This window comes from Mustela nigripes, chromosome 7, assembly GCF_022355385.1.
Source record: "Mustela nigripes isolate SB6536 chromosome 7, MUSNIG.SB6536, whole genome shotgun sequence".
Classification (NCBI taxonomy): domain Eukaryota; kingdom Metazoa; phylum Chordata; class Mammalia; order Carnivora; family Mustelidae; genus Mustela; species Mustela nigripes.
This window is the reverse complement of record NC_081563.1, coordinates 119,452,159-119,471,753: the sequence shown is the minus strand read 5'-3', so window position 1 is coordinate 119,471,753 and position 19,595 is coordinate 119,452,159. Positions and strand designations below refer to the sequence as shown.

The 19,595-nt window shown below is 41.2% G+C and overlaps 1 protein-coding gene across 1 annotated transcript in view; it reads right to left on the bottom strand.

The window, feature by feature from the left end:
- Positions 1-19,595, bottom strand: part of CTNNBL1 (catenin beta like 1) — a 162,332-nt gene that overhangs the window by 86,326 nt on the left and 56,411 nt on the right. The window contains exons 5-8 of the mRNA XM_059406983.1: positions 18,769-18,866; positions 11,095-11,188; positions 8,136-8,227; positions 13-85 (exon numbers count right to left, since the gene is read on the bottom strand). Coding sequence (XP_059262966.1) covers positions 13-85; positions 8,136-8,227; positions 11,095-11,188; positions 18,769-18,866 — 357 coding nt within the window. The remainder of the gene's footprint in view (positions 1-12; positions 86-8,135; positions 8,228-11,094; positions 11,189-18,768; positions 18,867-19,595) is intronic.

Here is a 19,595-nt window from a genome sequence, read left to right as displayed (position 1 = left end):
AGGGAGTCTCACCATCATTGTCCTGGAGCAATATGGCCAGCACTTCGCTACAATACAGTTTGTTGGCATCGAAAGGCATCTTTGCCTGTGGGGAAATAGGAGAGATGAGAAAAAAACATTAAGGGGCCTTGCTTCCTTCCCCAAGATGAATTTTTCACAAAAACTAGGATCTGAGTTAGAAAGTAGACGTTAGAAAGCAAAAAGGCAGGTTAAAGGTTAAAAAAAAAAAAAAAAAAAGAAAGAAAAGAAAAGAAAGGAGAAAAGCCTGCCTCTGCTCTCAAGAGATCAGACTCAAATACTACATAGTAAAACCATAAATGGCAGATGGACACAACGGCTCTCACATTGCTCATGCCCAGGTATGAAAGTCACCTCCTCAGTGAAGCCTTCCCAGATTCCCCATTTTGAGTCCAGGGACTGCTGTCTAGCACACAGTATATACTGAAATGTGAACTAGAGGAATGACTGAAAGTTTTGAAATTTTAAACTAAAATCCATTTTGAAGCTTTGCTCACATATTACAATCATAAAATTAGGCTGACAGATGATCAGAGAAGGTGAAAAGAAAGCAAGTTCTTGTTTAGAATAGCTCAATGTATTTATAACAAAGTAGTTCCTTTTGGATTTTTTTTAATGCTTAAAATTTAATTTGAAATCATAAACCTATCTGCTCGTGTGCCATAATCTGCCTACTATTTAAAAAGGAAACCACATTAAAAATGCAGAAATGTGTTAATATTTTAACACCCAAATTACTACCCACAATTCTTTCCCTGCTGCATGCTCTGCTACTTGGTGTTTCAGAGGGGACATATCTACTGCAGAGACTATCTTTTATGGCTGTCCATATTGTTGCTTCCGTAGCGAGATGCGAATATCTCACCACTAATAAGGCTCCTTTGGATAAAGGTGCACAGAGAAGAGCAAACCTCATTGACGTGATTTTATTTACTGTCCCTTGATCCTTAAAATGCAGGCACATACACAACAATTGTTAATCAGCAGCAGCTTTGCTACCCACCCAGGTTTTTGAAATGACAAATCATTTCTGTACCTGGAAAGGACAGGGAAGTGTTCATCTTAGAGCTAACACCTCCATCACCTCAGAGCTATTCCCAGTTCTGTCTGGACATTGATTTTGTACTTAAGAAGGAAGAGTGGCCCCTAATGAAGCAACACCCAGCAACTTTTCAGTTTCCTATGCACGTCTTTCTCGTCAAGCCTAAGTGCACCCCACAGGGTTTCAGGAAGCTGACCATCTTAGGTTAAAAGATCCGTTAATGCAAAGTCTTACGTGTACTGACTGCAGGGTATGCTCCCTGGGCAAGCTTGAGGCCTTGTTTCAAGAAATTCAGTATAACAGCCAGGGTTTAAATGCAATTTGTAGTGTGTTTCACTTTAAGGAAAACAGTTTTATGAAAATGAAAACATGGTGATAAGCCAAGGGGTAAGCATCTCTATCAGAATCAAGAATTTGTTAATAAAATTACTTATCCAAAATTATTTAAATTATAAGTATTGGTATTTTAAATGACTTAAGCCACACCACTTCACTTATATGCAGTTTTTCAAGGACGAGGGTTCTTGTTTGAAACAAGATGCACTTAACTAAAAGAAGCCAAAAGATCTCACAGCCTTTCTGTGTTTTCGATGCCTCTTGTCTTTTATTTGATTTTATAAATCTTATCTCCAAGATGAGGGGGAGATTTTCTTTTTGTTTTTCAACAAGTATTTGCTGGGCATCTGCTGTATGCAAGACAAAGAAATAAACACGAAAGCACACGTGAACCTTGAATTAGATGTGAATTAGACGTGAACCTTGTCCATTGTTAATGGCATTTAAAAAATATTACACTGAATTAAAATTAATTTTAGAAAGTAATATGGTCCTGTTAAAGAAAAAAAAGAGAAGAATATCAATCTAGGATTGATGCACCTAGGTTTGACTCATGAGCATGTACTACCTACATGAGACAAAATCTGCAGTTCCCAAACTGTGTGCCAAGGTACCTAGGGTGTCAAACTCAACTCACAGGGGCACTGCAGGGTACTTTAAAATTTCCAAAGAAAGCACAGTGACATATGACATGTGTTGAACACTGCATTAACTACTAGCTCCAGGTATACTCTTTTGATGACATCCTGTCTTTGTGAAGCTGGTTTTTGGTGGTTGCTGTAATAAAAGAACTGTGTGAAAATCAGTATGGAGCAGGAATGAGGGTAGTGGTGTTCAACTATATTCCAAGGCTTTAGAAGTTGTGCAGCACTCAAAAGGCACACACATTTATTAATAAGTAACTGCGGTCTTTAAGTATAAAATAAAAATATTTTTTCTTTTAATTCATGTGTATTATTTTTTCAAATGGCTACTAAATTGTTAGGACATAAATATGTATTAAATCATTTGGATCTAACTACTTAATAAACATGATTGTTAGGTCTCTGGCATAGAGGCACAGTTTCATGTAAACACGTAAAAACGAAATTCCTAAGACATCCAGGGCACCAGGAACGGACAGTGGACATCTATGACCCAAGAAATGTATCTCGATCTTAAGTTTTCTTAAAGTTTCCTTATCTGTAAAAAGCAAATAATAAAATAACAGCCTAATAAAAATAAAATAATAAAAGATAACATAACATCAGGAGAGTTACTATGAGAAATAAATAAGGTTATAGTATGGAAGTACCTAACATAAATTAAGTACTAGAAGTTTTTCTAATGACTGGAATCAGAAATATCCAGGCTAGAATCTCAGCCTTAATGGTTTCCAGCTACATGATCTTGGCCAAATTATTTTGCCTCTCTTGCCCAATTTCTCTTATGTTAAGTAAAAATAAGTAATAATTTCCTCAGGGGGTAGTTGGATTAAATTAACCAGCTTATATATCACAGGTACCCAACAGCTAGTTCCCCTCTACTGAGAAGGAGTCCCCCAGGAAATCTCCAGCTTTTGCTGTGACACTTCAAGGAGTTTCCAATGTGCCCAAAGTAAATTTTTAAAAATCAAAATAATAATTTCATCACTTTTTCTGTTAAAATAAAGGTTCTTTGAAAAACTGGCATGAAGGAGGAATCTAATTAGAAAGTCAAATGATTAGACCCCATAACTCCACAATACTGAGCCCTAAAATGCTTCAGAGCCTGAAATGGGTACCAGCTGGAAAGTACCTTGACAAGAGGGGAAGGCTTTGGAGATACCCATGCCCAACTGTCACAGGCTCTGCCATGTAATTCCTGTGGGGTTAGGACAATCACTTCCCTTCTGTAGAATTGTTCCAATAACTGTAAACTGAGGACAGGAGCACCCACTTGGAAGGGCGTAAGGATCAGAAATAATATATGTGAGGTATCCAGAATAACACTTCCCATATAATCAACAGCCAACAGCCAACACATGACACTTGTATCAGATGGGAAAAACTTAATGGTGATGATAATGACAACCAAGTATTTTACTTTTGTGGTAAAGAAATAAAAGAAATGGTGGGACTGGTGGGAAGGAAGGAGTCTAATCCTTCACGTCTAACCAAAGACAAAAAGTCACCAAGGAAGTTTTATTTCTACTTAAGTATCAGCCAGAGATGATGGCCTCCAAGCTTACAAAATATCAAAGTGACAAATTACAAGGATAGTTAGTGGACATCAGGAGAAAGGAGAATTCAGTTTGGAGGTATGGTCTCTCGGAGTTTGCAAAGTTAACCAATGGGACTTGAAGCTTCTGGGGGCTCTCTTCTATCCAGGAGCCTGGTGATCCTAAATCTTTCAGCTGTCAGAGTAATTACAGAGTCAAGCATAGGTTTGTACTCAGCATGTACCAGCCTTGAATAAAATTAAACTTCACCTTTCTGGGAACTGCTGCTTTTTTGGAAAGTACAAAACAATTATGCTACCACCCGCAGCCAGAAGCTGCAGGTTATTTCTGCAGCTCACCTCTGGTACCTGGAACACATGGGGCAGGTTCAGACATATCCACAGCTCTGTACAACTGCTGAAGCAGATTGTGCCCTGTAAAATCCCAGCTCCTGGTCATAGGAGGCTAAGAACTTCTCATCAACCAGTTGTACATGTAGTATCGTGTAGCCAGTTCTCAATCCGTTAGCTCATATGCTGAATGTTGCAACTGTTTCTGAAACACTGACATCACTGGGAAACAAAGAGAATCCTAATTTTGTTTCTTTAGAAAAGGAAAAATAAAACTTTGGGTTTGGGCATTATTTTCAATAGTACACAACGTCCTAAAGGCTTGTATTCTCCATAAAAATGAACTGTGATAGTCTCACTCACAATCCTGTTATCTGCTCACCTGCTAACCCATTTAATGCAATCGGTCTGCAGTGGGTTTCATCCTCATTAGCACAAATTAGTGACATTTCACTTAATGGATGAAGAAATCCGTATCTCTATATACTGCTAGGCTACCAGCACAAAAAGAGGACTCATCAAGGTGCCACTCACTAAAGAATTACTCAAAGACTACTGAATAAATACAGGATGATCAGTTAAAGAACAGGGCTTAAAAGGCAACATAAACTATGGTGTTCTCAGATGTTAACCTACCTCCAACTCACCTGGAGGGCTTCTTAAAACTGATTACTAGTCTCACCCAGGAGGGGTGGAGTCAGTGGGTGAAGGGGTGGGTTCAATAATTTGCATTTTTAACAAGTTGCCAGGGAAACCACACCTTAAGAACAACTGAGAGAAGCAAAAATAATGGAGACCCAGTCCTTGCTTTTATTTTATTTATTTTTTTAAGATTTTTATTTATTTATTTATCAGAGATAGATAGAGCGCACAAGCAGACAGAGTGGCAGGCAGAGGCAGAGAGAGAAGCAGGCTCCCCGCCGAGCAAGAAGCCCGATTCGGGACTCGATCTGTCTTGATTTTTTTTTAATTTGCAATGGAAGTTATAAATTTTCTTTCAGTTCTAAAAATGATGGTGGCTACGTGGAAGATTAGGGATTTAAACTGGTTAATGAAGGCTGTGTATACCTGAGAAGTACATAAGAAAGACAGGAGTCATTCCTGGTGGAAAGAGGAGCATGAACAACACAACAGATACAGAGGTCAAAATCATTCTGACCTTTGCAGAGCAGATGGTAGGTAAAAAAAGATGCCTGAAAGGTAATAAGGCCTGAAAGGCAATAATAATGTTTAAAAAGGGAGAAATGAAAAAGTCAGACTAGGCCAGGTATAAGGGGACTTTAAAAGTAGGCAGAGAAGGTGGGCTCTGGTGGAGAAGTCATCAGCATCTTGTAGAGGAAGGTTCTGGAATAGGGAATGGCACACTGAAAATGGAATATTAAATCTAGTGCAGGAGTAGAGCAGAATAAAAATGGCTAACAGTAATGTTCATATCTCCAGAGAACAGAGGGTATCAGTGAGGGCTGTCCATTAGCATCATAGGCGGAAATTCTCTAAAATATGCCAAAGACAGAGACTAGACAATGGGTCTGGGAAACTGGTTTTGTTTTGTTTTTTTAAGAGTGTATTTATTTGAGAGAGACAGAGTGTATGAGAGAGTGTGCACAAGATGGGGAGGGTCAGTGGGAGAAGCAGACTCCCTGCTGAGCGGGGCTGGATCCTGGGACTCCAGGATCATGACCTCAGCTGATGCAGCAGACGTTTAACTAACTAAGCCACCCAGGCGCCCCATGGAAATCTGAATTTTTTAGAGCTCTGCTGGTAAAAATCAGGGTCTATGCCCAGCACTCAGATTCAATGTTTATGACAGTGAAAGTTACAGCAAGCACTGTCCTAGATGATGAGAAAAAAGAGCAAGGCATTGTTTTTTAAAAAACATGCCTTCTTGCTGGCCTCATACTTAAGCAGGATTCTTCTTAAAGATCTGGGCAGCACAGGATTTTTCTAAGGGCACTTGCTTTACTAGTAAAATAACTGAATAGCATTTTAATGTTTAGATACCCTGAAACCTTGAAAAAACGGTTTTAGAGACAGCAACATGGCTATTTATGCCCTGAGGATTACATAAACATTGTGCCTAAAAGGCAAGAGTCACCAGCTTGCTAGACTGTGAAGTGGGACTCTTTACTCTCATTAGGGTAATATAATCCAAGCTAAACCCCCAAAGGTCTCAATTTTCCTTCCTGTTACAAATTCAAAAAAGACTGGTAAGTGTCAATACCTTTCGAAGGGCAGAGGAGGCCTGACATCCTGGTTTAATGAAGGATCCCTGAAGTCTCAAGGAACTAAAAGGAATTGGTCTTGATTTCAGAGACAAAAGTCACTGGATTGTTTTGTATATTTTACCATTGGAGCTCTCACCTATGGCCACCCCATGAACAGCTCAGGTCCCTGTAATCTATCCCATCCCCTCAACTCTGTGTCCTACTTTCCTCCCCTCCACTCCTCACTCCCCAAATGTTTTAAGGCTTTGGAGAATAAAAATGTGTGAATGTTGAGGAAAGAAAAAACTGAGAATTACATGGGGAAACAGTTCTAGCCCTTAAAACCAAAGACATGGAGACTCATGAGAAGAGGTCAAGGAAGTTGCAAAGATGACAATGCATGAATTAACCAGACCTGATTTTTTTTCCCCTAAAAGGTAGGGGTGTGTGTGTGTGTGTGTGTGTGTGTAAAGGGAGTTGCAATCTACTGAAATAGGCACTGAGTTTATAGTCTGCCAGGCAAATGTGCCCATTCCCACTGATGGAAGTATCTAGACGAGCTGAATATGAATACATTCAAGTCATGCTATATAATCTGTGTTGTTACAGATTTCATGGAAACAAATGGTATTTAACTTATTTAAAGTAGGATTGGGGAAGACCTAGATGGTCAGAAAGAAGGGTAATCATTGGGCATATGCCCTCTTAGGCAGAACATTCTTTCTGAGTCCTGCCAAGACAATGGGGTGGGGGGGGTAAATCTGACCTGACATCCTGACGTACCTCAGACTTTCTGGATCTCTGTGACGCTCTGAAGCATAGCAAGGCCATGAACACTTAGAGAATCATTCTATCTATGAACAAATGCCTCCTTCTCACAGAAAAGCTGGGAATCCTTGCTTGCTAACCATTTCAGTAGCATATAAGCAATCCCAAACTGCCTCCCATCATGCCTTTGGTTAAAACTACTCTTTTAAGAGAAGCTCTTGCCACTTATTCCTCATTTACTCTATGGGACAGCACTAATTGTTAAAAAGATAGTCAAAGGGACTACCCTAAGAAGAAAAGAGAATAAATAATCTAACAGAAATATAAATATGCACAAAGGATAATAGTAAATTAAAAGAGTTGAATACAAATATCTAACAAACATGTAGAAGCCAATATTCTTTCCCTGATTTTAAAATTCCAAAATTAAAAAAAAAAACCCGTTTTCATTTAGCAGATTAACAAAATTTTAAGACTGATAGTACCCAACGTTGCTAGGGGAAATAGATACTCTCAAATCAGTGGGGCACCCTTACACAGAACAACTTTGCAATACCCACCAAAAATGTTAATGTGTATATCCTTTGATCTCTATCAATTCTAATTCCAGGAATTTATCCTACAGATAAACTAAAAGAAGTGTGCAAGAAAAAAAATGTGTATGTGTATATGAGAATAGTCACTATAGCACTGCTTGTAACAGTAGAAGATTGTTATACGGCAGTGAGTAAGTGTTATAAAAAGGGGGAATGGCTAAATTAATTTTGGTATATGCATAAAACAGACTACTAGGCAGCTATTAGTTCACTGAAAAAGCCAACTTGCAAAATAAAATATTGTATAATTCTATTTGTGAAACACACACACTCCTAGATACACAGAAAACTTCTGGAAGGATAGGTAAAATATTGTTAACAGTGGCTGTCTCTGGCAAGCGGAACTAGAAGGACTCTACTAAGAAGAGCTTTTACTTTTACAGAAGGCATTCTGTACCACACGAATTTATTTGTATTTACAAAATGTTTTAAATATTTTCGGAGGTATTAAAGCCTACTTTTAAAGCCTCTTCTTTTAAAACAAACAAAGGAAAAGCAGAAAAAGACAAAAGGGATCTTCTAGTGAAGATTTCCAAACTAGATCCCACAGCAAAAGGGACAAACATCAGTGTGGGTGAGCCAGCTTCAGCCAGACCCAGAGCAAAGGGTGGTGTAAGCTGCCATCCCACAACCCAAACTGACCTTCAGCCTCTTCAACAGCCACTGCAGAAGACCCTGCTGGGCAGCCTCGGTACACATCTCAGGCCGGAACTCTGCCATGTTTTCCACAATAGCTAAAGGGAGACAGACACCAGTCATTTGGAAGGGCAATTTTGTTTCCATCTGCAACAAGCCAGCTTCCCTGCCCATGACAGACACCATATTCCTCTTCCCACTTCCTGTATTCCTCCCAGCCAGATGCTATGTTGTCATTATTAGATTAACCAGGGAGATGCTATGGTTTGTTTTCAATTCAAGTAATGTTGCAAGTAAAACTCATAATGAAAATGATGAAATTCACAAAAGGAATGTGATAGATGTTCTGCGCTCATAGGGAACAACCCCAGAGCAGAACACAGGGAAATGTGGGTATCTGCCCGGGAAGGCCTTCTTAACTCATTGCACTGGGGTCCCAGAGACCCGTAACTGAAGAGACGGGACTAGGCAGGAAGCCTAGGAAAAAAATGGGATGGTGAATTCAGTCTCTTCCCTTTCTGATTCATTCACTTTCATTTCTCTTTCTCTGGATACAGCAAAGGAGGAAAGCATGATCCTCTTAATTGCACAAAATAAAGTGCACAGAGGGGAAAGGCCATGCCGGCAGAGGTAACTGTCAGGTACTCGAAGCAAATATAATTGGTCTTGCTATCTCCTACAATGGTCAAATTGCTGCTTAATAGAAAATTAAAACTTAGGATGCCAAAAGAAAAAAATTATTACACGACTATGATACTAAAAAGGGGGATATTTTTAAAAACCCCCTTCAGTTCCATTCTAACACATCCAATGTTTTCATTTCTTTCAGGGCCCCTTCTGCTCCATATCCTAGGATATGTTACATTATAAAGGAGACATAGTTAGTTCCACGTTCTCTAAGCCCAATGCCCAGACATCAGATCTGAGTTTTGAAGGAGAAAGGGATAAAGAAATCACCATGCCTCTTGTTCATCTTCACTCCTCTGCCCTTGTCAGCCAGTGGCAAGTTAAAAGACTCAGTGGGCAGCCTCCTCAGGGCATGGAATACAAAGCCAGGTTAGCAGAGTAGTAAGAGACTCAGGAGAGGCAAGGATCATCACAATACCCTAAGTTACTTTTTCACATTTCCTGGGAAAATCAACTCATTCATTTTAATCTCCAATGCCCTTATCTGATTCCTCTGCTTACACTTTAGATGGCTTCCTGTTGCTCACTACAGTCAAATCCAATCATCCTGCCTCAGTTTACAAGGTCTTCCACCGTTGGGCAAACTCATGCCTCCTGTCCCATCTTCCACTACTGCTACCTCTCACTGCCACAATACATCTCTACTCTTTCCCCAGTCCACGCCCACTCCTGGCTTTGCAACTGTGACTCTCTCCCACCCAAGGGTCCTTCTCACATTTCTCAGTCAAAACGTACCTGTCTTCATACTCTGCCCCATTCAGCTGCCTTTGGAGGCCTTTCCTCACTTCCACACTGTTCTCCACTGACTATTATCCCATTTGTCACCCTGTATTATTTTTTCTTTCCGATCAAGACTCTCCCAGAGTTAAGACCATGCCCAATTCATCTTTAATCTACTCCAGTGCCTAGCCCAGTGCCTCACAAACAGCAGGTGCTCAATAAATGAGAGTGGGATGGACCTCCTGAGCTGCTGGTAGGTGACCATGCTGAAACCAGACAGATCTCTACAGACAGCAAGCCTGGGGCTTTTTTCATTACACCAGGCCCTTTTTATTAACATTCAGTTAAAACTTTTTTTTTTTTTTAAAGATTTTATGTATTTATTTGACAGAGAGAGATCACAAGTAAGCAGAGAGGCAGGCAGAGAGAGAGGAAGGGAAGCAGGCTCCCTGCCAAGCAGAGAGCCTGATGCGGGACTTGATCCCAGGACCCTGAGATCATGACCTGATCTGAAGGCAGCAGTGTAACCCACTGAGCTACCCAGGCGCCCATCAGTTAAAACTTTTGATAAGCTTTCTATCCAGCAAAATCCAGCATTAGGCTAACAGATGGTAACGCTAAATTCTAGCTCTAGACTAAAGCCAACCCCAAAGTTAGATTGTTGTGTTCTCTCTTCTCTTATTCCCTCGGTGATATGTCTTCCCTCTTCTTTATGATAATGCTCACAGAAGAGAGTATAAAATTACAAGAGAAATCTGTGGTAGACAAAAAGAGCTGAGAGAAAAATCTAATCTCATCAAAATTTCTGCTTCAGCTGGACTTCATTCGTTTCTCAAGCTCTGCTTAAGATACGTCACCTTTATTTTTTTTTAAATAAGACAATGACCAGTGATAAAGAGGACTACTCAAAAGCACAATTTTAAATAGGATAATGGTTCAGCAACTTTGCAGGGGAAAAGATCTGGGAGATTTGAAGAGGAGGAAGGGAAATACAGCAAAGACACCCACTTAAATTAACATATGAGGAAAGTGCATCCAAGTTAACAGCAATATTTCAATTTGGTTCATGTGGCAAACTACACATAAGAAGACAAAGACACACTTAACTGTTTTCCAAATAAACTGTCTTATAAAGGTATTCCACTGTTCCAAAGTTTGTAGTCCCACTGAAGGGAATAGGAAGAAAAACCAATATAGAGAGATTAAAAATAGTAAAATATATACTTTCTAAAGCTAAAAAAATTTTAAAAATTAAAAAAATTCATCCTGCACAGACATGACCCTAACATTTGGAGGCAGAGGTCTGCTAAAAGGGGCCAGTTTTTGTCCAGGAAGTTACCCGACTTAGTGGATTTCTGCTTTTATTACTTGCAAGCCAAAGCAAAGCTGCGGTTATATGAAATTTACACAAGGGTCTTCATTTCTGGAAAAGCAGTCTGGGACTAGAAGGAAAGAAAACACCACTGCTGTTGACTCTATTATGAAGGAAGAAAGAAATGAGCACCGAACCCCCAAACAAACACAAAGGTCTCAGATCACTGGTTGCCCTGCCCCTCACCTAGAGTGTTGTGGACACCATCCGCCTCTTCTTTCACGGACTCATCCAGGCGCTCCAGATTCTGCACTAGCAGGGCCACCACCTGCCCATCCACCTTCAGCAACAGGGGAGCAAGGGGAGAGAGGGATACAAGTCACAGAACAGTCCCAAAATGTTCCCATTCCCATACTTTCTTCTCACCTGCACCAACAAAAGAACAAATCAACTGTAAACCATCCATGGTTTACAGTGTGCTCTTCCATCCCATTACCTCTTTGGGTCTTGAAGTGACCCCAAGACAAAGAAAGGGCAGGCTTCCTTACCCCTAACTTAAGATGAGTAAATCTAAGCTTAAGGAGACAAAGTAAAGTTCAAGGTTACAAAGCTGGTGAGTATCAGCGCTAGCACTTGAACCCAGGCCTTCTGAAATCAAGTTCACTGCTCTTTCTACTTCCCTGTGGAATTTAAACAAACACCTTGCAGAAGTGCCATCTTAAATCGGGTCAATAGTTTGTTCAAGTCAAAATCATGTTTCTAGACCACAGCACCAAGAGATATTTAGTTGGGAAGTTTATTTGCCATACTTTACACTGACCTCAAAATTTAGGGTTAAACTCAAAACATTCCTAACGTTCTGTGTTAAGCTTTTATGAAACTATTACTTCTGATGAATTTCTAATTCCTTCTTGAGAAGAGTATTAATGTAATAAAATGCCTGACATTTGTATTACACGTAACACATAGAACAGCAATTAAATTTCTCTAATTTAATTCATACAACCTTATAGAAAACTTTCAGTAGCCATGTCACAGAGCTGATATTCAAAGATTAACAGCTTAGCGAAGACCAAATGGCTACTGGGCAGTAGAAGAAAAGCAAAAATCAACCTTTCTTCTTTGGTGAAATAACACTTATACTACCTCATGCTTCCCTCTGCACACAATCTGTATTCTTAGGGATACTGCCCTTTGGGTAACCCTTATGCAAACCCAGGAAGGTAACTAAGGAAACGCAGAATCAAGAAGTGATTACCCACCTGGTAATAACTTTCTCATCGGTAGCCAGTCAGTAACCTGCACAGGAAAATAAAACCTGCCGTGTGTCTGTGGTATATCCTCTCTGACTGCCTCCCTTAGCAAACGGGAGGATTTCCCACCCTGGCATACTCTTCCAAGGGTAGTGCAATGCTATGGTACATGACAGATAATCAGTCATTTTGTTAAATTCAAATAAACTGAGAAAACACTTACTTTGTGTACTGCAATCAGGTCTTTTATAGAAACTGTTCCATTTGCTATCACGCATCCTCACAGCTCTTATAGGTGACCAAAAAAGGTCCAGAGAGGATAGCTAGCCTGGCCAATGCCACAAAGGTTGGGGCAGAAGTGACTGACTCTAAGCATCTATTTTTTCCAATCATACCCTGTCACTCTGGGGAGGGGGAAAAGAAAGGAGAGATACGGAAACGTATCAGCTCACTCAGCTGATACTGCCTGAGCACCTGTGTATAAGATACCCTATGACACAGCTCAAACTGAGCCGGAGGATGGAACAATGGCAAGAGAGACAGATCTTGAAATAAGGCCTCCACTCCTGGTGACACTTAAAGAAAGCAGCTGGCAAGGGGGGAAAACCTGCAATTATTGACTGATTTGTGAACCTCAATCATAAACAAGGTAGAATTTTCTAGGCTCTGCCCTTTCTACTGTGAAGAGCAATGCAAGACACTAGCTGCAGATCTGAGGGGATACTGATGCCAGAATTGAGGGTGCCCGTAAATACAAGAATGAGCTGTTTTCCCCTCTTATCCCAAGGAGATATACAATCTCACTCTCAAATCTCACAGCCAGCAAAAGCTTCACCAAAGAAATCCACTGCAATGTTTTCCTTAATTAATTGGACAATCTGAGTATGTGAGAGGAAACAGAAAAACATCTGGGGGGAAAATATGAACCATGTCACAGTTTGTTTTTCCCTAAATCACCCTGATTGACTTATAATCTCCCTGAATCCTAAAGCAGCAGACACTGCAAATCCACTGGGTATCACACTGCTTGTTGGTTCTGCAAACTGCTTCACCCGTTTCAATTGCTTATTGCTGCTTTATCTGCACTACTTTCCCCCTTTCCTTGATTCTTAGTTATGTTTCCCATCTCTGCTATCTGGAAAATGGTAGGGGGGAAAGTGACAGTATGCAATGCATTCAAATCCCAGAACTGAATGGATATCTGGCTGGAGGAAATTTTTTCTTGCCACAGAAATCTAACTTCTAAGAGACAGCCTTTTCAAGCTTGCAAAGTATGAAAGTTTATGTTTAGCTGGGTTAAATGCAATTTTATCTGATTGTAGGAGGGTCAAAGCAGTCAAAATACATTTAGCTCAGAAAACCCTCGGAAAAATATCTGTATTATGCATAGCTCTGAATATGATCTAGTAAGAAGCACAAATTAGCATTCTGTCTCACTCACTCTAGCTGCTTGGGTCTACCACCTTCATGCCAATTTTTTGGACCTGTGACTAAACCTGAAAACAAAAATGAATCCTGGTCAAGGACCAAAGTGTCTGCCAGAGCAACCTTGGCCTTGGAAATCAAGATTGTCTTAAGCCTGATGTTTTCTGGTAAGTCCACCAGATACTTCTCCCCATTAGCAGGTCTCCTAAACAATATTCCGGCAGGTCCTACTAAGACAAAGGTCAAGGGCATGTTCAGATATCCTTTCCTACTTGCCCAGGGAAGATGGATACAAGACAGAAGGAAAACATTTTTAAAAAGGACAGATGAGAAGGTTTGAAGGATTCTTTTTCTATCTTGTACAATCTACCAATAAACTTTCTTAAGAGTGTGGAGTTAAATTTTCTACCTGCTGTGAGTTCTGAAAATTTCATAATTAAAAAACTAAGAAAAAACCTCCTACATCCACTGAATCTTGATCAAGCAGAAAGTTATGAGAGTACAAATGGTAGTATGGTCAGAATGCAAAACTTACGCCTGTTGCCACCTACCTAGTAATATTTTAGTTTCTCCTCTTGCTCCTGCAATTCATTATCCAGCTGCCAAGAACGGTCTTCCTAAACTGTTAAGTCAGACTATGCTACACTCCCTTGCCCAAGATACTCCAGTTACTCCCCTTCACACCGGCAATTCCACCCAAGCTTCCTACCATGGCCTATAAAAACCCTGAGCCATCTGCCCCTGACTGCGTTCTCTCCCCTCCCTCCAGCTGTGCTCAAACAGTTTTTCTGTTCCTCAAGTCTGTCAAGCTCATTCCTGCCTTAGGTCATCCTTTGCACTTGTCCCATCTTGCCCTCCGTCATTCTGAATGGCTGGTTTCTTCGTGTCATGCCAAACTTGGGCCTTCCCCGACTAGCTAATCTAACATGACTTCCCAGTCACCGGACATCACATCTCCCTATTTTAATTCTTTATGTAACAGAGAATCACTATCTGCTTTCTCGTTTGATTACTGCTTCTCCCCACACTAGAATTTGAGCTCCACAAAAGCAGAATCTGTCAGTCTGGCTCACTGCTATATACCCCATTGCTGCAGTCTAGAACAGACAAAGTATTCAATAAACATTGAGAGAATGAATGAACAAATGAATTTTGCTTGGGAACAAATACAAATGAAGGTGGACATTAATAGAAATGAGAAGGGATACAAATGACAGGATCCAGAAATTTACATAATAAATACCTTTAGAGCAACTGAAAACCTGCCAACCTCAGCCTCACCTGAGCAGCACAAACGCAGTGCCAAGCAGCCCAAGCCACAGCACTACAGAACTTCAAAGCTGAATGTTTACCGAAGGGTTAAGTGAGTGCAAGATAATGGGTATGGAGGGCAGTCCCCTGAGTCTCCACATCAACGGGACTTTTGTGAAACTCTTTATGACAAATGGTGGCTCCTAGCCACTATGGCCAATGTCGTGGCCCAGCCACATTCCTACCTCTTCTGCTGGGACACCTGCACACTGGACATCCTCCCACTGAGCTTCCCTTTGAGGGCACAGAAAGTACCTGCAGCTCTGCAGTCCTTCCTGAGTCTTCCCTTCACAACTGGTTGCTACCTCCTCCCCACTTCCACAGAAGCTTACATCTCTCGTAACTGTTCTTAATATTCTGCCTTGCATTATCATCACTACTCATTTCATCCTCGTTTTTTTTTTTAAGCTAAACATCTATCCTCTCATGCCTTACTTTGGTCCATTCCCTTCATAAAATTTTTTTTAGTAGTCATTCAAAATGATCTTTGAACATCTGTCAAAATGAGAAAAATGTTTGCTCTCGCTGTATGGCCGATGATACATATCATTTTAACTTGACATTTACTAAGAACTTAGTATGTTCCAGGCATAGTACTTTTATGAAGATAATGGCCAACATTTACTGGGTGTTCACTCTGTGCTGGACACTGTCCTGAAGATTCAATAACTCATTTATTCTTCACTTCAATGTTATGCAACAGGCACTACTGTTATCCCCATTCTACAGAAGGAGAAACTCGAGTACATGGAGATTAGGTAACTTTCCCAAGGACACACAGTTGGTAAATGATACAGCTACCACTCAAGCCACTCTCTTGATGCAAATCACATCTCAGGAAAGACAAACTTATTAACAGATATTTATAAGCCAATGTGACAAGTGCCAGGATATACAAAGTGCTAAAAGAACACAAATACACAAATTCTGTTGGGGGCTAGGATGATGAGCCTAAAAAAAAAAAAAACAATAAAAAACAAAAATAAAACAAAACAAAAACCTCAGAAGAGATAAACTTTAAGTCAGGCTTTAAAGGATGAGCAGGAGTATTCCAGGTAGCCCAGGAAAAGCAAGGCTTGCCAAGCTGAAGGCAGATGGGAGCAAAGGCATGGGGCTGCCAAGCACCTGGCAGATTTGGGGACTAGAAAGTAGGAAATGGCTGTCATCTAATCACAACTCTCAAGAAGTCCTAAGACTTCAGAGAAGTGCCATTAAAGCAACATACCCTTGCATTTACTACTCTTAGAAAAGACACTATTTTCTAGGCTACCAAATCAATTTGTTACAAAGCACAAATATTCACCTTCTGCATAAGTAATAGCAGTGGAAGTGAACCAAATTTTAAGCCCCAAAGATCCCCCAAGAATGCCAGGATAGCACTCTCTCCCCAGAAATGTGCTAGTTCATTGCCTAGGACTTCCAATTGGGAAAAAGACCGAGGCAATAACTGCAAACTGCACACCACAATAAATTCTGCTCTGTGCCCTCTAGCCTCTGCTCGTGCTATTCCGGGCCTCTGATACTGGCCCCAAATTAAAACTACAAAGACAACTCAACCCTTGTAATATGAGAATACTTATCAAACTTCTTCCTGAGTGCAGCACAAGGGTAAAAAAATAAATAAATGAAAGACCACCCACCAGTTCTGCTCTGTTATTTACTGATGCCTTCTGACTGGCTGCAGACGAGCAAATCATATATAGGAGTCTAGGAATGTTCAACTGTGATTCACACCAGCCCTACCAGTATAAAGCTGTAAGAGTCAAAATCTTAAAATGATAATAAAAAAAACCCTAAACAAACAGAAAACCCTGTATAGCAGCTACCTAATGGCTCCCCAGACTGAGGATGAACTGTTCCTTTCCAAACAAACAATAAAATCTGCACGATCCAGCTTTGGTTGGTGGGCTTAGCGACACAGAAAACACAAAGGGGGCTTTTGTGTGAACTGCTGTTTCTGGGTGCATTTTACAGCAGCAGCCAGGCTAGCTGCTCCTCTCTCGTCTCCCCTATTCACACGGGCAAAGGATGGTAATTAAAATCAGCCCAGGGACCAGGCAGGAAGGCTCACTCAGGGCCACTGTAATTAACCTCTGGAAGGTAAGACTGCACAAATGACACTGTGGGGACACAGAGCAGGAGCAAGTGCCACAGCCTTCCTTCAGATGCTCCTCAAAACAAAAAGACAACCCAACATCATCCTTTTCTTTCTGCACAGTGGTTCCAGGGAAAAATAAAGGTCCTGAATTCTACAAAAGTGGCAGTTCGCTCTAGGACTGAGCCTGAAAGAAAAATGGCAATAGAAATTTTCATCAAACTCAGTCACAAATAGCCCTGCTGGACTCCAGCCTCATGCTCTGTAGCAGACAGTCCTTCATATCCAGTGGGTTCGCAGCCTTTCCATTCAACCGAATGCCAGCAGCAAGCATGGCACATGGGAAATTTCCAGTGTCAAGGACCTTGAGAGAGAAAGAGTGAGGAGAGGGTGGGTGGAGCACCGATGGGGTGTCAGAACCATTTGAGGCCTGCCCCAGTCCCAACCATTTCTGATTCAGTGGGTTTGGGATGGGGCCGGAATATAGCCTAACACACACCCCGGTGCTTCTAATACAAGGGACTACAGCCTTTTCTGATAAACTGTTAAACTGCATCAAAACCAGTATTTACTAACATTCTTAGCAGAAAGAAAAGACCAGACAACAGAAAACAGAGAGGCGGGACGCCTGGGTGGCTCAGTTGGTTAAGCAGCTGCCTTCGGCTCAGGTCATGATCCCAGCGTCCTGGGATCGAGTCCCACATCGGGCTCCTTGCTCAGCAGGGAGCCTGCTTCTCCCTCTGCCTCTGCCTGCCATTCTGTCTGCCTGTGCTTGCTCTCTCCCCCCCTCTCTCTCTGATAAATAAATAAAATCTTTTAAAAAAAAAAAAAAAAAAAAAAAAGAAAACAGAGAGGAAGGAAAATTAACTCCATCCTAGAGGAGGGAGACAGCTTGATGGTGGACAGAGCCCCACAGGTGTCAGGGTAAGAGGCTGGACTAGACTCCCTCCTCCACTTGCCGGCTGTGGTGCCTTTCCAGTCTTGGAGGCCTCTACGATCACTGGTGAAAGAGGGAAGCTGGTGTGGCGGGGATCTGAACACACGGGCTCTCATTTCTGCTGTACAGGGCCTGGCTGAATGACCCACTGGATGGCTGCCCTTCTGTATCTGGGTTTCCTCACATGTAAAGGGAGGCGAGGAGAATAGACTGGTTTAACTCACGTATAGACTTTTGACTGGCTGCTGCCTAGAAGACTGTAAGGCCTCACCCAGGCTCCACGAAAAAGACACACAGAAATCCACTGGTCCTGTCTCTACAAGGAGGGGCTGCAACTCTGGCTGGATGAGTTAGAAGGTTTGTTCTTGCTTTTAACATTCTCCGATTCCCTATCTATAAAATAATAATGGTATCTGTCCTCACTGGTGCTGGCAGAGGAGAGAAGAAACATTTGTGAAAAGACCAGCAGCACCACAGTTGGAGACAGAAGAACAGGAACATGGAGTCAAAAAGAATACAGGTTCAAATCCCAGCTGCGTGACCACGGGCAAGCTATTTTGCCTCTCTAAGCCTCAGTGTCACAGCTGGAAATGGGAATAGTAGCAGTAATACCCATCTAAGAGGATATGGTGAAGATCACATAAAGTGGGAAAAAAAATGAGAAAAGGCCTGCCTACAGCAGATATTTAATAAATGCTAGGCCTCTATAACCCCTCCTTAACACAGTTCCAGAGTATCATGTACCCCACAACCCCACAAGTTGCATTTCTACCTTCTATTCTCCTCATTCAATGTAGCCTTGCCACAGAGCTCACACCCACCTGGTACACTCAGAGAAAATGGTGATGATGTTAACACGTACACACACCCGCAAAACCCCCGCTGGATGTGCAACTTACCAGAGCATCGATGAGTACTTCCGCTCCCTCTTCACTCTCATGGAGGGTGTCTATATCTGTTAATTCCTGAAGCAAATCAACCACAGCTATGGACACATGTGAAAAGTGTTAAGGGCATCACGTACATACTGAAACCTTACTGACATTTTATTAAAATCTTTGGTTCCTTTCTGTTTCCCTATCAATCATTTTATTACCGTTCACCTTTAATACACTGTGGTTTTATTAACATCTCTTCAATGAGGTTCTACTCATGGTGGGTGTTCAGTAAATGTTGTTAACTGACTCAGTCTTTTTCCTTATGCTGCCTTCCTGGTCACTTACTCCATAGGTTCACTACATTTTCATAAATTTCAAAATTTCAAATAAATTGCTCAGGAGGTTGCTTTTCCAGTGAGAAGTAGGCCAACACCCTTAACCCTATCTCACGATTTAAATTCTTGGAACTCAGTATAATCTGAACTACCCTGTACAGTTCACCTTCGAAGGCAGTAATGATTTCTGAGATGAGATGGCTGGTGTTCACCTAGAGGTCGGCAGAGAGCGGGGCAGGACAAAATCAGTTTCAGATGTAGAGGGAAGGCTTTATACTGGACTGTGCTAGACCTCCCCCTCCCCTCAGCTCCCTCCCCTCAAACACTGAGCTACTATGGACATAAAAGGAAGAACAACAAGATAAACACAAGACAAAAATAGAGGAAGATATATATGAAAGAAAGAAAACAAGAAAGAGAGAAAAAAGGAGTTATGTTTGGAAACTAGAAGGCAGAACGAAACCGCTTTCCCTCCTCACCTTGGAAACACATTCTCTTTTTTCTCTCACTCTT